The sequence below is a fragment of the Bombina bombina genome, chromosome 7, assembly GCF_027579735.1.
Source record: "Bombina bombina isolate aBomBom1 chromosome 7, aBomBom1.pri, whole genome shotgun sequence".
In the NCBI taxonomy this organism is placed as follows: domain Eukaryota; kingdom Metazoa; phylum Chordata; class Amphibia; order Anura; family Bombinatoridae; genus Bombina; species Bombina bombina.
In genome coordinates, this window is record NC_069505.1 from 320,188,309 (window position 1) to 320,208,533 (window position 20,225).

The window sequence follows — 20,225 nt, forward strand, 5'->3', positions numbered from 1 at the left end:
AATGGCTGATAGGCAAATGCTCTCTGACTGATAGGCACTTCCTGCTAATATTTAATGGCTGATAGGCACGTCCTGCAAATGCTCTCTGGCTGATAGGCACTTCCTGCTAATATTTACTGGCTGATAGGCACTTCCTGCTAATGCTCTCTGGCTGATCGCTTCCTGCTAATTCTCACTGGCTGATAGGCACTTCCTGCTAATATTTACTGGCTGATAGGCACTTCCTGCAAATGCTCACTGGCTGATTGTTTTTTTCTGTTAATGCTCATTGGCTGATAGGTACAATAATCATAAGTACATTTCAGCCAATGAGCATTAGCTTGCAGTACCTATCCCACAATGAATGAGCATTAGCAGGCGCATTGTAGAGGCATGTCCCTTTGTAAACCTATATAAAAAAAATGTTTTATTAAGGATATGAAAATGTATTACAAAAGGGACTTGTATTTAAAAAAAAAATGCATTCTGTAATATCCTCTTATTTGAAACAAAGATAAAAGTACTACAATGTTTGCTAAAAATACATATTTGTTTCTTTTTCTACACAAGGGTATTTTAAAACATATTGCATTAAAAATGGGTGTTCCTGTCCTGGATCAAACTATTTGCTGTATACATGTTTGTGTGCAACGTGCCAGAACTATTGCGGTTATATTTGTTACTCAGCAAATAAATAACCAATAGGTATGTGTTATGCACAAACATGCACTTTCTATTCATTTCAAATGAATAACAGCTTTATTAAAGGACCACTAAACACAAATTGTAAACTACATGATTTTGAACCTTCATATCTGAGAATAATTTTACAATGCAAACTGCAGCTTCATTTTGTCAAATGAGTATATTTGTTCATTTTACTGATTTCCCTGTCCCCCAGAACAAAAAAATCCTTGCTAACCAATCACAAACTAATATTCAGATATAGTACAAACTCTGTTTGCACATGTGCAGTTGAGAGAGACTGAGGAAACCTGCCCTTATCTCTTCCCTTAAAGGGACATTATACACTCATTTTTTCTTTGCATAAATGTTTTGTAGATGATCTATTTATAAAGCCCATAAAGTTTTTTTTTTTTTTAAATGTATAATTTTGCTTATTTTTAAATAACATTGCTCTGATTTTCAGACTCCTAACCAAGCCCCAAAGTTTTATTTGAATACCGTCAGCTACCTTCTCCAGCTTCCTCCTGTTTGTGTAAAGGGTCTTTTCATATGCAAAAGAAGGGAAAGGGGGGGGGGGGAGTGTCTTATTTCCCAATTGCAGTGGGCTTTCCTACTGCCTTTTCAACAGAGCTAAACTGAAAGCTTCCAAGTACGTTTTTAAACCATTTTATACTGGATTTTTATATCAGTATCTGTGCATCTTATTCTTTATAGTAGTGTCTATTACATGCAGTTATATGAAAATGAGTGTATACTGTCCCTTTAAGGTGGTTTAGCACTGATTCAACTGAGTTGCAAAGAATGAATATCCTATCATGATTGTTATTACAAAATTGATAATCTACCTTTTACAAACGTGACTGCTGAGAATTTTAGGGGGGGGGAGGGTGAAGTAAACAAAAGCTTGCATAACTTGCCTAAAAGTATTAACCCAAACAAGCACATTATTTAGATGTATGTTACAGCAAAAGGTAGCAAAATAAATAATAAATGTATTTTTCAATAATGTTTCAAAAAAATTTTGAAACATTTTATGCATTGTTGAAATGTCAAGTTTAATGGTTCTTTAAAGTGAAGGTAAAGTTTATCTGAATACACTAATTAATTAGTCACAGTCTAACAAACTAAATTGCTAACATTTCCCCCCAATACCTTATAAATTTATATAATAAAGAGGTTTTATAGTTGACTACCGTTACTATCCTGACTCCTCCCAATAGCCATTTCCTTATCTTAGTTTGAGTGATGTATAGAGCGGTCCCACCGCTCTATACGTGTCTACTAAGCGCGTTAACGATGATCTCTTTAACTGTGCATGCGCATAGCGGTGCTTACTATAAGTAATGCGCATGCAGTAATCTGCTACTTATTTTCCAATGCGCAGGCGTCATTCTTCTCCTCTTACGTATTATGTCAATTCAATAATAATTTCAATAGGCATGCGTGAAACGGGAGCACGCTTGTCTTCCAAGACCCAAAAATAATTTTTAATGCATGCGCAGATCATCCAGGAGGCGGATGATGTAGATTGACGGCCGCCTAACGGCCAGAATTTTGATAGGCTGGTAAAAAAACGTGACCTGACATTAAAAAAAAAAAAAAAAAAAAGACGGGTTGAATTTACTGAGGAAAAAAAAGTGAGTATTAACTGCAAAAACTCAGTTTATAGTCAAAATTTAAAAAAAATGATGAATGAAACGACTATTGATTTAGGGGAACAAGTATTATTAGATATTGCGATCAAGGTAACTTTACCTTCACCTTAACCTTCATGCCATGAAATGTTTAATAGTTGCAAATGATGCTTAATAATCCTTTAGCTATACAAGGGGAACTATTCACTTAGCATCCAACTTTATGTATCAGATTGTGTATTATTCACAAATGTCAGCAATGCAATCATTATTGACCTAATTATGGATCTTACCACTTCAAGAATGGATGTTAATACTAATTAACTATATATTTAATTACCAACATATCCAGGTGTTCCGCAGGCAGTGGACATCACGCTTCCAGACCCTTCAATTTTGGATAATCCAAAATCACTGATCATGATTTTAGAGTCTTCATCCAAACTGTAATAGAGCAGGTTCTCTGGCTAAAGATAAACAGAATAAAGTGAGTTAGAACTTCTTAATCTTTCAAATTCCAATCCAGGAAATTACTTTGACAAGCAATAACCGCTTATAGGTATCACATAGCTACAAACAGAGCATCATTTTACTATCTATTACTCTAACATGCTAAGCGAAGCATTCAGTTTTATATACACCCAACTGCCAAAAGGCACTTATCGTGTAGCTACTAAACCATAATTAGTAATTATAGGCGTAGGCGTATCCTAAACACATACAAAACACAGAGGTGGATTGCACTCTCACACATGAATGGGTGCATATTCCATAGAATTAGCAAATCTCAGTGCCTGGTGAGTATCCAGAGGTGTAATTGTGTGAGTGTGTGTGTGTGTAAAGTAATAATGCTTTAAAAAAAAAATAGAAACTTAAATAGTATATTTTTTTATCAATTAACAAAATGCAAAGTGAGTGAACGTTAGAAAAATCTAAATCAAATCAATATTTGGTGTGACCACCCTTTGTGTTTAAAACAGCATCAATTCTTCTAAGTAAAGTTGCTAATGATCATCGGTTTAATATTCAGGTTGAAACACAATCATTAACTGAAACATAAACAGCTGTGTAGGAGGAATAAAACTAGGTGATGAACAGCCAAACTCTGCTAACAAGAAGAGGTTGCTGAAGACAGTTTAATGTCAAAGGTCAGACACAGTGGCAAAACTGAGCATGGCAACAAAAACATAATTTATGCTTACCTGATAAATTCCTTTCTTCTGTAGTGTGATCAGTCCACGGGTCATCATTACTTCTGGGATATTACTCCTCCCCAACAGGAAGTGCAAGAGGATTCACCCAGCAGAGCTGCATATAGCTCCTCCCCTCTACGTCACTCCCAGTCATTCGACCAAGGACCAACGAGAAAGGAAAAGCCAAGGGTGAAGTGGTGACTGGAGTATAAATTAAAAAATATTTACCTGCCTTAAAAACAGGGCGGGCCGTGGACTGATCACACTACAGAAGAAAGGAATTTATCAGGTAAGCATAAATTATGTTTTCTTCTGTTAAGTGTGATCAGTCCACGGGTCATCATTACTTCTGGGATACCAATACCAAAGCAAAAGTACACGGATGACGGGAGGGATAGGCAGGCTCTTTATACGTAAGGAACCACTGCCTGAAGAACCTTTCTCCCAAAAATAGCCTCCGAGGAAGCAAAAGTGTCAAATTTGTAAAATTTGGAAAAAGTATGAAGCGAAGACCAAGTTGCAGCCTTGCAAATCTGTTCAACAGAGGCCTCATTCTTGAAGGCCCAAGTGGAAGCCACAGCTCTAGTAGAATGAGCTGTAATTCTTTCAGGAGGCTGCTGTCCAGCAGTCTCATAAGTTAAACGAATTATGCTACGAAGCCAAAAAGAAAGAGAGGTAGCGGAAGCTTTTTGACCTCTCCTCTGCCCAGAGTAAATGACAAACAGAGAAGACGTTTGTCGAAATTCCTTAGTTGCCTGTAAGTAAAATTTTAGAGCACGGACTACATCCAGGTTGTGCAGTAGACGTTCCTTCTTTGAAGAAGGATTTGGGCATAAAGAAGGAACAACAATCTCTTGATTGATATTCCTGTTAGTAACTACCTTAGGTAAGAACCCAGGTTTAGTACGCAGGACTACCTTATCCGAATGAAAAATCAAATAAGGAGAATCACAATGTAAGGCTGATAATTCAGAGACTCTTCGAGCCGAGGAAATAGCCATTAAAAATAGAACTTTCCAAGATAACAACTTTATATCAATGGAATGAAGGGGTTCAAACGGAACGCCCTGTAAAACATTAAGAACAAGGTTTAAACTCCATGGTGGAGCAACAGTTTTAAACACAGGCTTAATCCTGGCCAAAGCCTGACAAAAAGCCTGGACGTCAGGAACTTCTGACAGACGTTTGTGTAACAGAATGGACAGAGCTGAGATCTGTCCCTTTAATGAACTAGCAGATAAACCCTTTTCTAAACCTTCTTGTAGAAAAGACAATATCCTAGGAATCCTAACCTTACTCCAAGAGTAACCTTTGGATTCACACCAATATAGGTATTTACGCCATATCTTATGGTAAATCTTTCTGGTAACAGGTTTCCTAGCCTGTATTAAGGTATCAATAACTGACTCAGAAAACCCACGTCTTGATAAAATCAAGCGTTCAATTTCCAAGCAGTCAGCTTCAGAGAAGTTAGATTTTGATGTTTGAAGGGACCCTGTATCAGAAGGTCCTGTTTCAGAGGTAGAGACCAAGGTGGACAGGATGACATGTCCACCAGGTCTGCATACCAAGTCCTGCGTGGCCACGCAGGTGCTATTAGAATCACTGATGCTCTCTCTTGTTTGATTCTGGTAATCAATCGAGGAAGCAACGGGAAGGGTGGAAACACGTAAGCCATCCTGAAGTCCCAAGGTGCTGTCAGAGCATCTATCAGGACTGCTCCTGGATCCCTGGATCTGGACCCGTAACGAGGAAGCTTGGCGTTCTGTCGAGACGCCATGAGATCTATCTCTGGTTTGCCCCAACGTCGAAGTATTTGGGCAAAGACCTCCGGATGAAGTTCCCACTCCCCCGGATGAAAAGTCTGACGACTTAAGAAATCCGCCTCCCAGTTCTCCACTCCCGGGATGTGGATTGCTGACAGGTGGCAAGAGTGAGACTCTGCCCAGCGAATTATCTTTGATACTTCCATCATAGCTAGGGAGCTTCTTGTCCCTCCCTGATGGTTGATGAAAGCTACAGTCGTGATGTTGTCCGACTGAAACCTGATGAACCCCCGAGTTGTCAACTGGGGCCAAGCCAGGAGGGCATTGAGAACTGCTCTCAATTCCAGAATGTTTATTGGCAGGAGACTCTCCTCCTGACTCCATTGTCCCTGAGCCTTCAGAGAATTCCAGACGGCACCCCAACCTAGAAGGCTGGCGTCTGTTGTTACAATTGTCCAGTCTGGTCTGCTGAATGGCATCCCCCTGGACAGATGTGGCCGAGAAAGCCACCATAGAAGAGAATTTCTGGTCTCTTGATCCAGATTCAGAGAAGGGGTTAAGTCTGAGTAATCCCCATTCCACTGACTTAGCATGCACAGTTGCAGTGGTCTGAGGTGTAAGCGTGCAAAGGGTACTATGTCCATTGCCGCTACCATTAAGCCGATTACCTCCATGCATTGAGCCACTGACGGGTGTTGAATGGAATGAAGGGTGCGGCAAGCACTTTGAAGTCTTGTTAGCCTGTCCTCTGTCAGGTAAATCTTCATTTCTACAGAATCTATAAGAGTCCCCAGGAAGGGAACTCTTGTGAGTGGAACGAGTGAACTTTTCTTTTCGTTCACCTCCCATCCATGTGACCTTAGAAATGCCAGCACTAACTCTGTATGAGACTTGGCAGTTTGAAAGCTTGAAGCTTGTATCAGAATGTCGTCTAGGTATGGAGCTACCGAGATTCCCCGCGGTCTTAGTACCGCCAGAAGAGCACCCAGAACCTTTGTGAAGATTCTTGGAGCTGTAGCCAATCCGAATGGAAGAGCCACAAACTGGTAATGCCTGTCTAGGAAGGCAAACCTTAGGTACCGATAATGATCTTTGTGAATCGGTATGTGAAGGTAAGCATCTTTTAAATCTACAGTGGTCATGTACTGACCCTCTTGAATCATAGGTAAAATTGTCCGAATAGTCTCCATCTTGAACGATGGAACTCTTAGGAATTTGTTTAGGATCTTTAAGTCCAGGATTGGTCTGAAAGTTCCCTCTTTTTTGGGAACCACAAACAGATTTGAGTAAAACCCCTGTCCCTGTTCCGATCGTGGAACTGGATGGATTACTCCCATTAACAAGAGCTCTTGTACGCAGCGTAGAAACGCCTCTTTCTTTGTCTGTATTGTTGACAATCTTGACAGATGAAATCTCTCTCTTGGAGGAGAGTATTTGAAGTCCAGAAGGTATCCCTGAGATATTATCTCTAGCGCCCAGGGATCCTGAACATCTCTTGCCCAAGCCTGGGCGAAGAGAGAAAGTCTGCCCCCCACTAGATCCGATCCCGGATCGGGGGCCCTCAATTCATGCTGTTTTAGGGGCAGCAGCAGGTTTCCTAGTCTGCTTGCCCTTGTTCCAGGACTGGTTAGGTTTCCAGCCTTGTCTGTAGCGAGCAACAGCTCCTTCCTGTTTTGGTGCAGAGGACGTTGATGCTGCTCCTGCTTTGAAATTACGAAAGGAACGAAAATTAGACTGTCTAGTCTTGGCTTTGGCTTTGTCCTGAGGCAGGGCATGGCCTTTACCTCCTGTAATGTCAGCGATAATCTCTTTCAACCCGGGCCCGAATAAGGTCTGCCCTTTGAAAGGTATATTAAGCAATTTAGACTTAGAAGTAACATCAGCTGACCAGGATTTTAGCCACAGCGCCCTGCGTGCCTGAATGGCGAATCCTGAATTCTTCGCCGTAAGTTTAGTAAGATGTACTACGGCCTCCGAAATGAATGAATTAGCTAGTTTAAGGACTCTAAGCCTGTCCGTAATGTCGTCCAGAGTAGCTGAACCAATGTTCTCTTCCAGAGACTCAATCCAGAATGCCGCTGCAGCCGTGATCGGCGCAATGCATGCAAGGGGTTGCAATATAAAACCTTGTTGAACAAACATTTTCTTAAGGTAACCCTCTAACTTTTTATCCATTGGATCTGAAAAAGCACAGCTATCCTCCACCGGGATAGTGGTACGCTTAGCTAAGGTAGAAACTGCTCCCTCCACCTAGGGGACCATTTGCCATAAGTCCCTTGTGGTGGCGTCTATTGGAAACATTTTTCTAAATATCGGAGGGGGTGAGAACGGCACACCGGGTCTATCCCACTCCTTAGTAACAATTTCAGTAAGTCTCTTAGGTATAGGAAAAACCTCAGTACTCGTCGGTACCGCAAAATATTTATCCAACCTACACATTTTCTCTGGTATTGCAACTGTGTTACAATCATTCAGAGCCGCTAACACCTCCCCTAGTAATACACAGAGGTTTTCCAGTTTAAATTTAAAATTTGAAATATCTGAATCCAGTCTGTTTGGATCAGAACCGTCACCCACAGAATGAAGTTCTCCGTCCTCATGTTCTGCCACCTGTGACGCAGTGTCTGACATGGCCCTAATATTATCAGCGCACTCTGTTCTCACCCCAGAGTGATCACGCTTACCTCTTAGTTCTGGTAATTTAGCCAAAACCTCAGTCATAACAGTAGCCATATCCTGTAATGTGATTTGTAATGGCCGCCCAGATGTACTCGGCGCTACAATATCACGCACCTCCCTCTGAGCGGGAGATGTAGGTACTGACACGTGAGGCGAGTTAGTCGGCATAACTCTCCCCTCGTTGTTTGGTGAAATTTGTTCAATTTGTACAGATTGACTTTTATTTAAAGTAGCATCAATACAGTTAGTACATAAATTTCTATTGGGCTCCACTTTGGCATTGCAACAAATGACACAGGTATCATCCTCTGAATCAGACATGTTTAACACACTAGCAAATAAACTTGCAACTTGGAAATACAATTCAATTAGAATAAAATTAAAACGTACTGTGCCTTTAAGAAGCACAGAAGATCTATGACAGTTGAAAATTAATAAATTGAAAACAGTTATAGCCTCAATCCTTGTAAACAACACAACTTTAGCAAAGGTTTAATCCCATTAGCAAAGATAACAAATTCTGAAAGCAGGAAACAAATTACAGAATAAACGTTTTTTATCTCAGTCAAACTACAATTCTCACAGCTCTGCTGAGAGAAATTACCTCCCTCAAAATAAGTTTTGAAGACCCCTGAGCTCTGTAGAGATGAACCGGATCATGCAGGGAATACAATGAGTTGCTGACTGAAATATTTGATGTGTAGTAAAAGCGCCAAAAAACGGCCCCTCCCCCTCACACACAGCAGTGAGGGAGAACAGAAACTGTCAGAAAACAGATTAAGCAACTGCCAAGTGGAAAAATAGTGCCCAAACATTTATTCACTCAGTACCTCAGCAAATGAAAACGATTTTACATTCCAGCAAAAAGTTAAACATAATCTCTAGTTATTAAACAGCTTTATGTATTTCTTACAGTGTAATTCTAGTGAAGTACCATTCCCCAGAATACTGAAGTGTAAAGTATACATACATGACATTATATCGGTATGGCAGGATTTTCTCATCAATTCCATTATCAGAAAATAAAAACTGCTACATACCTCTATGCAGATTCATCTGCCCGCTGTCCCCTGATCTGAAGTTTACCTCTCCTCAGATGGCCGAGAAACAGCAATATGATCTTAACTACTCCGGCTAAAATCATAACAAAAACTCTGGTAGATTCTTCTTTAAACTCTGCCAGAGAGATAATAACACACTCCGGTGCTATTTTAAAATAACAAACTTTTGATTGAAGATATAAAACTAAGTATAATCACCATAGTCCTCTCACACATCCTATCTAGTCGTTGGGTGCAAGAGAATGACTGGGAGTGACGTAGAGGGGAGGAGCTATATGCAGCTCTGCTGGGTGAATCCTCTTGCACTTCCTGTTGGGGAGGAGTAATATCCCAGAAGTAATGATGACCCGTGGACTGATCACACTTAACAGAAGAAACACAAGGTAGGTATACTGGATCAGGTGGGCTGTCCAAACTCTTCCGAAGAAGCACAAAAAAACTAACAATAATCGTAGACGCAGTGATCAGCCATCGAAACAGTGCAGCAGATTAAATACATCATAGTTACTTCCCTTTTCATTTGGAAGATGTCAAGCAGTGCCATTAACTCAAAATTGGCAGAAGCCAGTGGGACACTGGTACATTCATTTACTGTCCGGAGAAGTCTGGTCAGAAGCGGTCTTCATGAAAGGCTTGCAGCCAAAAAGCCATACCTCCAATGTAGAAACAAGGCCAAGCAACTCAACGATGCATGAAAACACAGAAACTAGGATGCAGGAAATTGGCAACAGGTGCTCAGGGCTAATGAGTCAAAGTTGTAACATTTTCACTGTAGCAGAAGGCAGTTTGTTCACTGAAGAGCTGGTGAGCGGTACAAAAATGAGTGTCTGCAGGCAACAGTGAAGCATGGTGGAGGATCGTTGCACGTTTGGGGCTGCATTTCTGCAAATGCAGTTGGCGATTTGGTCAAAATAATGGTCTCCTTAATGATGAGCAATACAGGCAGAAAATTACTCAGAAATGTAATTCCCTGATCTGTCTTGGATTACATGAAGAGAAGAAACTAAGGCTGCCTAAATCCACAGAAGATGTCTGGAAAAACCTACCAGTTGATTTCCTTAAAAAAACTATCCACGACATATATTAATAAATATATATTAAGATATATTAATAAATAAAACCATGTGCTCCTTCTATTTTCATTTATAAGTTAGGAGTCTGGAATTTTTTTTTAATAATATTACACCCCCCCCCCCCCCCAAAAAAAAGTATAAATGTGTATTACATTTTAGCGTATAGTGCAGGGGCATCTTTTGGACTAGGCAAACAAGGTACTTGCCTAGGACATCATTTTTGAGTCTCTGTTGGGAGTGGAAGGTAAACTAACTAGCAATTTCTGTCTGGCACGGATTGAGCAGCCATAGGGAAAAATTGTGCACCAGTTGGTAACTACAGTCAGTACTCACTCAGATTAAGAAACTCTGCTGAGTGCTCCCTCCCTCAAGGTAAGACCTGCAGCTGCAGTTCCTACCTGGGGTGGCACCAGTGGAGCACTTGTTTGGAGTCACTCTGGAGTCTGGCCCCCTAGCGCTGGATGCGGAGGGATGGATAAATGTGCTGTGACTGCCTCCCTCAAGTTAAAGGGACAGTATACACCAATTTTCATATAACTGCATGTAATAGATACAACTATAAAGAAGAATATGCACAGATGCTGATCTAAAAAAACAATATAAAACCTTTTAAAAACTTCCTTAGAAACTCCAAGTTTAGCACTGTTGATAATATCAGCTGCAACACCCAGTGAAAGAGGCTGGGTGCAGATACTCCCCCCCCTTCCCTGCATATGAAAAGACAGATTAGACAAACGCATGTATACATGTAAACGCATATATAAATCTGACACTGTGGGGCTTGGTTAGGAGTCTGAAAACCAGCACAATGTTTTTGCCCAAGGAGCTTACATTCTAGTGGGGTATAATAAGAGACTGTCTATGGAGCTTACAGTTTAGAGTTAACTCTGAATTATTCATTTATTTAGCTTTTGCCTTTAGTTCTGTTGGCTTTCAGCACTTGGTATTGTGTTTGGGGAAGTATTATTTCAAGAAATTTGTGTTTGGGCCTGGCCAAAAAAAGGACTAAAACTTAAATAAACTAAATACACATCTGATATAGTGCCTACAAAATGTATAGTGTACTGGTAAACTAGTAGCATTTTGGGATCATTTTCAACCCATGATTTACTTCAGGAAAGTTCTCTGTTAAAGTACAATTGGGCAAAAAGAGGCTCAGATGGCAATTTGCCAGAAAACAAGCTATTGCTTGTTACTTGGAACTTAGGGCCTGATTATAAAAAATTGGCAACATTTTGGGGGATTTCCTGAGCATTATATTGTAATGAAGGGATATCTCCTTCACATCCAGAACTCCGCATATAGAGATAAACAGTAATGGCACTAAAATTTACATTTCTAAAATTCTTAGCGGGATCTCACCATACTGACGAGACGTCTTAAATCATCTCGCCATGGCAGAGAGCTTTTGATCATCAGCCCCTTAGTGAGAAGAGAGAATGAAACAGCAAAAAGAAAAGAAAACCACTCAGATCCCCTTCACAGATGTAAAGCCTTTGGAAATCAAAAAGGGAAAACAGTCCAGTAGTACTGAGGCTGCGTGGTGCCAGCTAGAAGTGGCGAATTAACCGTAAAACAATCAAGCCAAAGGAACAAGCCACAGCCCGACAACAGTATTAAAAGCAATCCACTTTATTTAAAATAGATAAAAAGAGCACCATAGATAGGGCAAAGTTTACGCGTTTCACGCCGCAACAGGGCGCTTAATCATAGATCACACAGGAAACAGCAAAAGTGGCACAGAGAGAAGAGGCCGCCCATCACAATCGTATTATTCCTACAATATTATCTTTCTGGGGACAAATCTGCCAGTTATGCTTCCCTCTGTCTTACCTTTAAGTCCCTGTGCACGATGCCCATGTCATGCAGGTATTTTACAGCATCTAGAATCTGCTTGATGAGCTGGCTGGCATCCTTCTCTGTATAGAAGCCCTTTTCCACAATTCTGTCAAACAGCTCACCCCCCGACACTCTGTAACATGAGAAGAAGAAATCTTCAGTGCTCGGCTAAGCAATACATGGTGTGGTTTATGCCAACATTTAATGGGCATCTATATTACGTGTTATTAGTTCACATTCACAATATACACATTAGTATTGAGTATATTTATAGGCTGTCACGCCGCTGCTCACTATGTCTGTTGCCATAGACGCGGCGGTGGTGACTTGTTGCTATGGCCGTTGCCATAGACATAGGCAGTGCTTCAGAGTGTGCGGCGATTATGTCATCGCCACACGCTGCCTCTCCATCCTGGATGCCGCTCCTGTGTACACCTGTGTGTCCTGCTTGGCCCGAATCGGCGCCTATGTAAGTACCTGCTGTGCTTACATGCACTGCCCAAGTATAGGTGTTACTTAGTGTTCTCCTGGGGGTTATTGTTGCTGTATGCTGGACTGTTATATTGTTGCTAACCTCTGCTTGTCTGACCACTCTGTCTGTTAACCCCTAAACTGCTGGATTGATATACTGTTGCTGAACTCTGCTTGTTTGACCACTCTGCCTGTTAACCCCTAAACTGCTGGATTGATATACTGTTGCTGAACTCTGCTTGTCTGTCCACTCTGTCTGTTAACCCCTAAACTGCTGGATTGATATACTGTTGCTGAACTCTGCTTGTTTGACCACTTTGTCTGTTAACCCCTAAACTGCTGGATTGATATACTGTTGCTGAACTCTGCTTGTCTGACCACTCTGTCTGTTAACCCCTAAACTGCTGGATTGATATACTGTTGCTGAACTCTGTTTGTTTGACCACTTTGTCTGTTAACCCCTAAACTGCTGGATTGATATACTGCTGCTGACCTCTGCTTGTCTGACCACTCTGTCTGTTAACCCCTAAACTGCTGGATTGATATACTGCTGCTGACCTCTGCTTGTCTGACCACTCTGTCTGTTAACCCCTAAACTGCTGGATTGATATACTGCTGCTGACCTCTGCTTGTCTGACCACTCTGCCTGTTAACCCCTAAACTGCTGGATTGATATACTGTTGCTGAACTCTGTTTGTCTGACCACTCTGCCTGTTAACCCCTAAACTGCTGGATTGATATACTGCTGCTGACCTCTGCTTGTCTGTCCACTCTGCCTGTTAACCCCTAAACTGCTGGATTGATATATTGTTGCTGAACTCTGCTTGTCTGACCACTCTGCCTGTTAACCCCTAAACTGCTGGATTGATATACTGTTGCTGAACTCTGCTTGTCTGACCACTCTGCCTGTTAACCCCTAAACTGCTGAATTGATATACTGTTGCTGAACTCTGCCTGTTAACCCCTAAACTGCTGGACTGATATACTGTTGTTGAACTCTGCTTGTCTGACCATTCTATTGGTTTACCCCTGAACTGTTAAACTGTTGGATTTCCCTTTGTTTCTGACTCCTACCTATTCCTGGTCCTTCTATTGGTCTACCCCTGAACTGCTATTCTTCCGGATTTCCTTCCTATTGCCGCTAAGGACTGCCCTGCCTACTGTGAGTACTGCTTACCTCATTTTACAAACTTTCTCTGCTCTGGGATATTTCCTATCACTCCACTTAGTTTGGTTTGATAGAGGAATATCCCACGAGCATTACATAGGCAGGGGCGTATTATGGCCTAGGCAAACAAGGCCTGTGTCTAGGACGGCAGATTTTGGGGGGAAGCAGATTTTGGGGGGTGGCAGATTTGGGGGAGGTGAAAAACATAATTTATGCTTACCTGATAAATTCCTTTCTTCTGTAGTGTGATCAGTCCACGGGTCATCATTACTTCTGGGATATTACTCCTCCCCAACAGGAAGTGCAAGAGGATTCACCCAGCAGAGCTGCATATAGCTCCTCCCCTCTACGTCACTCCCAGTCATTCGACCAAGGACCAACGAGAAAGGAAAAGCCAAGGGTGAAGTGGTGACTGGAGTATAAATTAAAAAATATTTACCTGCCTTAAAAACAGGGCGGGCCGTGGACTGATCACACTACAGAAGAAAGGAATTTATCAGGTAAGCATAAATTATGTTTTCTTCTGTTAAGTGTGATCAGTCCACGGGTCATCATTACTTCTGGGATACCAATACCAAAGCAAAAGTACACGGATGACGGGAGGGATAGGCAGGCTCTTTATACAGAAGGAACCACTGCCTGAAGAACCTTTCTCCCAAAAATAGCCTCCGATGAAGCAAAAGTGTCAAATTTGTAAAATTTGGAAAAAGTATGAAGCGAAGACCAAGTTGCAGCCTTGCAAATCTGTTCAACAGAGGCCTCATTCTTGAAGGCCCAAGTGGAAGCCACAGCTCTAGTAGAATGAGCTGTAATTCTTTCAGGAGGCTGCTGTCCAGCAGTCTCATAAGCTAAACGAATTATGCTACGAAGCCAAAAAGAAAGAGAGGTAGCGGAAGCTTTTTGACCTCTCCTCTGCCCAGAGTAAATGACAAACAGAGAAGACGTTTGTCGAAATTCCTTAGTTGCCTGTAAGTAAAATTTTAGAGCACGGACTACATCCAGGTTGTGCAGTAGACGTTCCTTCTTTGAAGAAGGATTTGGGCATAAAGAAGGAACAACAATCTCTTGATTGATATTCCTGTTAGTAACTACCTTAGGTAAGAACCCAGGTTTAGTACGCAGGACTACCTTATCCGAATGAAAAATCAAATAAGGAGAATCACAATGTAAGGCTGATAATTCAGAGACTCTTCGAGCCGAGGAAATAGCCATTAAAAATAGAACTTTCCAAGATAACAACTTTATATCAATGGAATGAAGGGGTTCAAACGGAACGCCCTGTAAAACATTAAGAACAAGGTTTAAACTCCATGGTGGAGCAACAGTTTTAAACACAGGCTTAATCCTGGCCAAAGCCTGACAAAAAGCCTGGACGTCAGGAACTTCTGACAGACGTTTGTGTAACAGAATGGACAGAGCTGAGATCTGTCCCTTTAATGAACTAGCAGATAAACCCTTTTCTAAACCTTCTTGTAGAAAAGACAATATCCTAGGAATCCTAACCTTACTCCAAGAGTAACCTTTGGATTCACACCAATATAGGTATTTACGCCATATCTTATGGTAAATCTTTCTGGTAACAGGTTTCCTAGCCTGTATTAAGGTATCAATAACTGACTCAGAAAACCCACGTCTTGATAAAATCAAGCGTTCAATTTCCAAGCAGTCAGCTTCAGAGAAGTTAGATTTTGATGTTTGAAGGGACCCTGTATCAGAAGGTCCTGTTTCAGAGGTAGAGACCAAGGTGGACAGGATGACAAGTCCACCAGGTCTGCATACCAAGTCCTGCGTGGCCACGCAGGTGCTATTAGAATCACGGATGCTCTCTCTTGTTTGATTCTGGCAATCAATCGAGGAAGTAACGGGAAGGGTGGAAACACGTAAGCCATCCTGAAGTCCCAAGGTGCTGTCAGAGCATCTATCAGGACTGCTCCTGGATCCCTGGATCTGGACCCGTAACGAGGAAGCTTGGCGTTCTGTCGAGACGCCATGAGATCTATCTCTGGTTTGCCCCAACGTCGAAGTATTTGGGCAAAGACCTCCGGATGAAGTTCCCACTCCCCCGGATGAAAAGTCTGACGACTTAAGAAATCCGCCTCCCAGTTCTCCACTCCCGGGATGTGGATTGCTGACAGGTGGCAAGAGTGAGACTCTGCCCAGCGAATTATCTTTGATACTTCCATCATAGCTAGGGAGCTTCTTGTCCCTCCCTGATGGTTGATGTAAGCTACAGTCGTGATGTTGTCCGACTGAAACCTGATGAACCCCCGAGTTGTCAACTGGGGCCAAGCCAGGAGGGCATTGAGAACTGCTCTCAATTCCAGAATGTTTATTGGCAGGAGACTCTCCTCCTGACTCCATTGTCCCTGAGCCTTCAGAGAATTCCAGACGGCACCCCAACCTAGAAGGCTGGCGTCTGTTGTTACAATTGTCCAGTCTGGTCTGCTGAATGGCATCCCCCTGGACAGATGTGGCCGAGAAAGCCACCATAGAAGAGAATTTCTGGTCTCTTGATCCAGATTCAGAGAAGGGGTTAAGTCTGAGTAATCCCCATTCCACTGACTTAGCATGCACAGTTGCAGTGGTCTGAGGTGTAAGCGTGCAAAGGGTACTATGTCCATTGCCGCTACCATTAAGCCGATTACCTCCATGCATTGAGCCACTGACGGGTGTTGAATGGAATGAAGGGTGCGGCAAGCACTTTGAAGTCTTGTTAGCCTGTCCTCTGTCAGGTAAATCTTCATTTCTACAGAATCTATAAGAGTCCCCAGGAAGGGAACTCTTGTGAGTGGAACGAGTGAACTTTTCTTTTCGTTCACCTTCCATCCATGTGACCTTAGAAATGCCAGCACTAACTCTGTATGAGACTTGGCAGTTTGAAAGCTTGAAGCTTGTATCAGAATGTCGTCTAGGTATGGAGCTACTGAGATTCCCTGCGGTCTTAGTACCGCCAGAAGAGCACCCAGAACCTTTGTGAAGATTCTTGGAGCTGTAGCCAATCCGAATGGAAGAGCCACAAACTGGTAATGCCTGTCTAGGAAGGCAAACCTTAGGTACCGATAATGATCTTTGTGAATCGGTATGTGAAGGTAAGCATCTTTTAAATCTACAGTGGTCATGTACTGACCCTCTTGGATCATAGGTAAAATTGTCCGAATAGTCTCCATCTTGAACGATGGAACTCTTAGGAATTTGTTTAGGATCTTTAAGTCCAGGATTGGTCTGAAAGTTCCCTCTTTTTTGGGAACCACAAACAGATTTGAGTAAAACCCCTGTCCCTGTTCCGATCGTGGAACTGGATGGATTACTCCCATTAACAAGAGCTCTTGTACGCAGCGTAGAAACGCCTCTTTCTTTGTCTGGATTGTTGACAATCTTGACAGATGAAATCTCTCTCTTGGAGGAGAGTATTTGAAGTCCAGAAGGTATCCCTGAGATATTATCTCTAGCGCCCAGGGATCCTGAACATCTCTTGCCCAAGCCTGGGCGAAGAGAGAAAGTCTGCCCCCCACTAGATCCGATCCCGGATCGGGGGCCCTCAATTCATGCTGTTTTAGGGGCAGCAGCAGGTTTCCTAGTCTGCTTGCCCTTGTTCCAGGACTGGTTAGGTTTCCAGCCTTGTCTGTAGCGAGCAACAGCTCCTTCCTGTTTTGGTGCAGAGGAAGTTGATGCTGCTCCTGCTTTGAAATTACGAAAGGAACGAAAATTAGACTGTCTAGTCTTGGCTTTGGCTTTGTCCTGAGGCAGGGCATGGCCTTTACCTCCTGTAATGTCAGCGATAATCTCTTTCAACCCGGGCCCGAATAAGGTCTGCCCTTTGAAAGGTATATTAAGCAATTTAGACTTAGAAGTAACATCAGCTGACCAGGATTTTAGCCACAGCGCCCTGCGTGCCTGAATGGCGAATCCTGAATTCTTCGCCGTAAGTTTAGTAAGATGTACTACGGCCTCCGAAATGAATGAAATAGCTAGTTTAAGGACTCTAAGCCTGTCCGTAATGTCGTCCAGAGTAGCTGAACCAATGTTCTCTTCCAGAGACTCAATCCAGAATGCCGCTGCAGCCGTGATCGGCGCAATGCATGCAAGGGGTTGCAATATAAAACCTTGTTGAACAAACATTTTCTTAAGGTAACCCTCTAATTTTTTAATCCATTGGATCTGAAAAAGCACAGCTATCCTCCACCGGGATAGTGGTACGCTTAGCTAAGGTAGAAACTGCTCCCTCCACCTTAGGGACCGTTTGCCATAAGTCCCTTGTGGTGGCGTCTATTGGAAACATTTTTCTAAATATCGGAGGGGGTGAGAACGGCACACCGGGTCTATCCCACTCCTTAGTAACAATTTCAGTAAGTCTCTTAGGTATAGGAAAAACCTCAGTACTCGTCGGTACCGCAAAATATTTATCCAACCTACACATTTTCTCTGGTATTGCAACTGTGTTACAATCATTCAGAGCCGCTAACACCTCCCCTAGTAATACACGGAGGTTTTCCAGTTTAAATTTAAAATTTGAAATATCTGAATCCAGTCTGTTTGGATCAGAACCGTCACCCACAGAATGAAGCTCTCCGTCCTCATGTTCTGCCACCTGTGACGCAGTGTCTGACATGGCCCTAATATTATCAGCGCACTCTGTTCTCACCCCAGAGTGATCACGCTTACCTCTTAGCTCTGGTAATTTAGCCAAAACCTCATCATAACAGTAGCCATATCCTGTAATGTGATTTGTAATGGCCGCCCAGATGTACTCGGCGCTACAATATCACGCACCTCCCTCTGAGCGGGAGATGTAGGTACTGACACGTGAGGCGAGTTAGTCGGCATAACTCTCCCCTCGTTGTTTGGTGAAATTTGTTCAATTTGTACAGATTGACTTTTATTTAAAGTAGCATCAATACAGTTAGTACATACATTTCTATTGGGCTCCACTTTGGCATTGCAACAAATGACACAGGTATCATCCTCTGAATCAGACATGTTTAACACACTAGCAAATAAACTTGTAACTTGGAAATACAATTCAATTAGAATAATATTAAAACGTACTGTGCCTTTAAGAAGCACAGAAGATCTATGACAGTTGAAAATTAATAAATTGAAACAGTTATAGCCTCAATCCTTGTAAATAACACAACTTTAGCAAAGGTTTAATCCCATTAGCAAAGATAACAAATTCTGAAAGCAGGAAACAAATTACAGAATAAACGTTTTTTATCTCAGTCAAACTATAATTCTCACAGCTCTGCTGAGAGAAATTACCTCCCTCAAAATAAGTTTTGAAGACCCCTGAGCTCTGTAGAGATGAACCGGATCATGCAGGGAATACAATGAGTTGCTGACTGAAATATTTGATGTGTAGTAAAAGCGCCAAAAAACGGCCCCTCTCCCTCACACACAGCAGTGAGGGAGAACAGAAACTGTCAGAAAACAGATTAAGCAACTGCCAAGTGGAAAAATAGTGCCCAAACATTTATTCACTCAGTACCTCAGTAAATGAAAACGATTTTACATTCCAGCAAAAACGTTAAACATAATCTCTAGTTATTAAACAGCTTTATGTATTTCTTACAGTGTAATTCTAGTGAAGTACCATTCCCCAGAATACTGAAGTGTAAAGTATACATACATGACATTATATCGGTATGGCAGGATTTTCTCATCAATTCCATTGTCAGAAAATAAAAACTGCTACATACCTCTATGCAGATTCATCTGCCCGCTGTCCCCTGATCTGAAGTTTACCTCTCCTCAGATGGCCGAGAAACAGCAATATGATCTTAACTACTCCGGCTAAAATCATAACAAAAACTCTGGTAGATTCTTCTTCAAACTCTGCCAGAGAGATAATAACACACTCCGGTGCTATTTTAAAATAACAAACTTTTGATTGAAGATATAAAACTAAGTATAATCACCATAGTCCTCTCACACATCCTATCTAGTCGTTGGGTGCAAGAGAATGACTGGGAGTGACGTAGAGGGGAGGAGCTATATGCAGCTCTGCTGGGTGAATCCTCTTGCACTTCCTGTTGGGGAGGAGTAATATCCCAGAAGTAATGATGACCCGTGGACTGATCACACTTAACAGAAGAAAGTGAGGAATTATTCCCTCCTAAACGGTGCTGGGCTGGTGCTACAGGGTTTTTTGGGGGGTCATTTTTAATTTATTTATTTAAAAAAAACTGATTGAGTAGCGCATTGTGTAATCAGCGGGAAGCTTACCGCTGCCAGTTCAGTTTATTTTCTGTGCGGGCTACCCTATCCCCCGTCTCTAAAAGCTGCATGCAGTGCACTGAGCTCTACAGCGTGTGGGCTTTTAGAGAGCTAGGGCGAGCGTCAGCATGTGGGCAGGGGGCGTGTTTATCAGTCGGCAGAGATGAAGAGAGGGATAGACTACAGAGCAAGCAGTGGTGGCAATACTTACTGACCCACCAGTAAGATTGGCCACCCGATGTACTTTCACTAACAGTTGCAGCTGGGGTAGCGCTGAAAGTGCAGGGAAAACAACTTTGGGGGTTGGGGCAGCGTATATATTGAGTGCCTAGGGCAGCACAAAACTTAAATACGCCACTGTTCTTGGGGTATTCTGGTTATTCCTGGATAAAGCATTTACCAGAACCATACAACAAAGCTTTTTTTTTGGCCTGCAATAGTAAAATTGTACCAGCAGAGGGC

The 20,225-nt window shown here is 42.2% G+C and overlaps 1 protein-coding gene across 1 annotated transcript in view; it reads right to left on the minus strand.

Moving 5' to 3' along the window:
• The window catches only part of CAMK1 (calcium/calmodulin dependent protein kinase I), a 339,090-nt gene that overhangs the window by 64,215 nt on the left and 254,650 nt on the right, over positions 1-20,225 (minus strand). The window contains exons 5-6 of the mRNA XM_053720980.1: positions 11,906-12,044; positions 2,641-2,767 (exon numbers count right to left, since the gene is read on the minus strand). Coding sequence (XP_053576955.1) covers positions 2,641-2,767; positions 11,906-12,044 — 266 coding nt within the window. The remainder of the gene's footprint in view (positions 1-2,640; positions 2,768-11,905; positions 12,045-20,225) is intronic.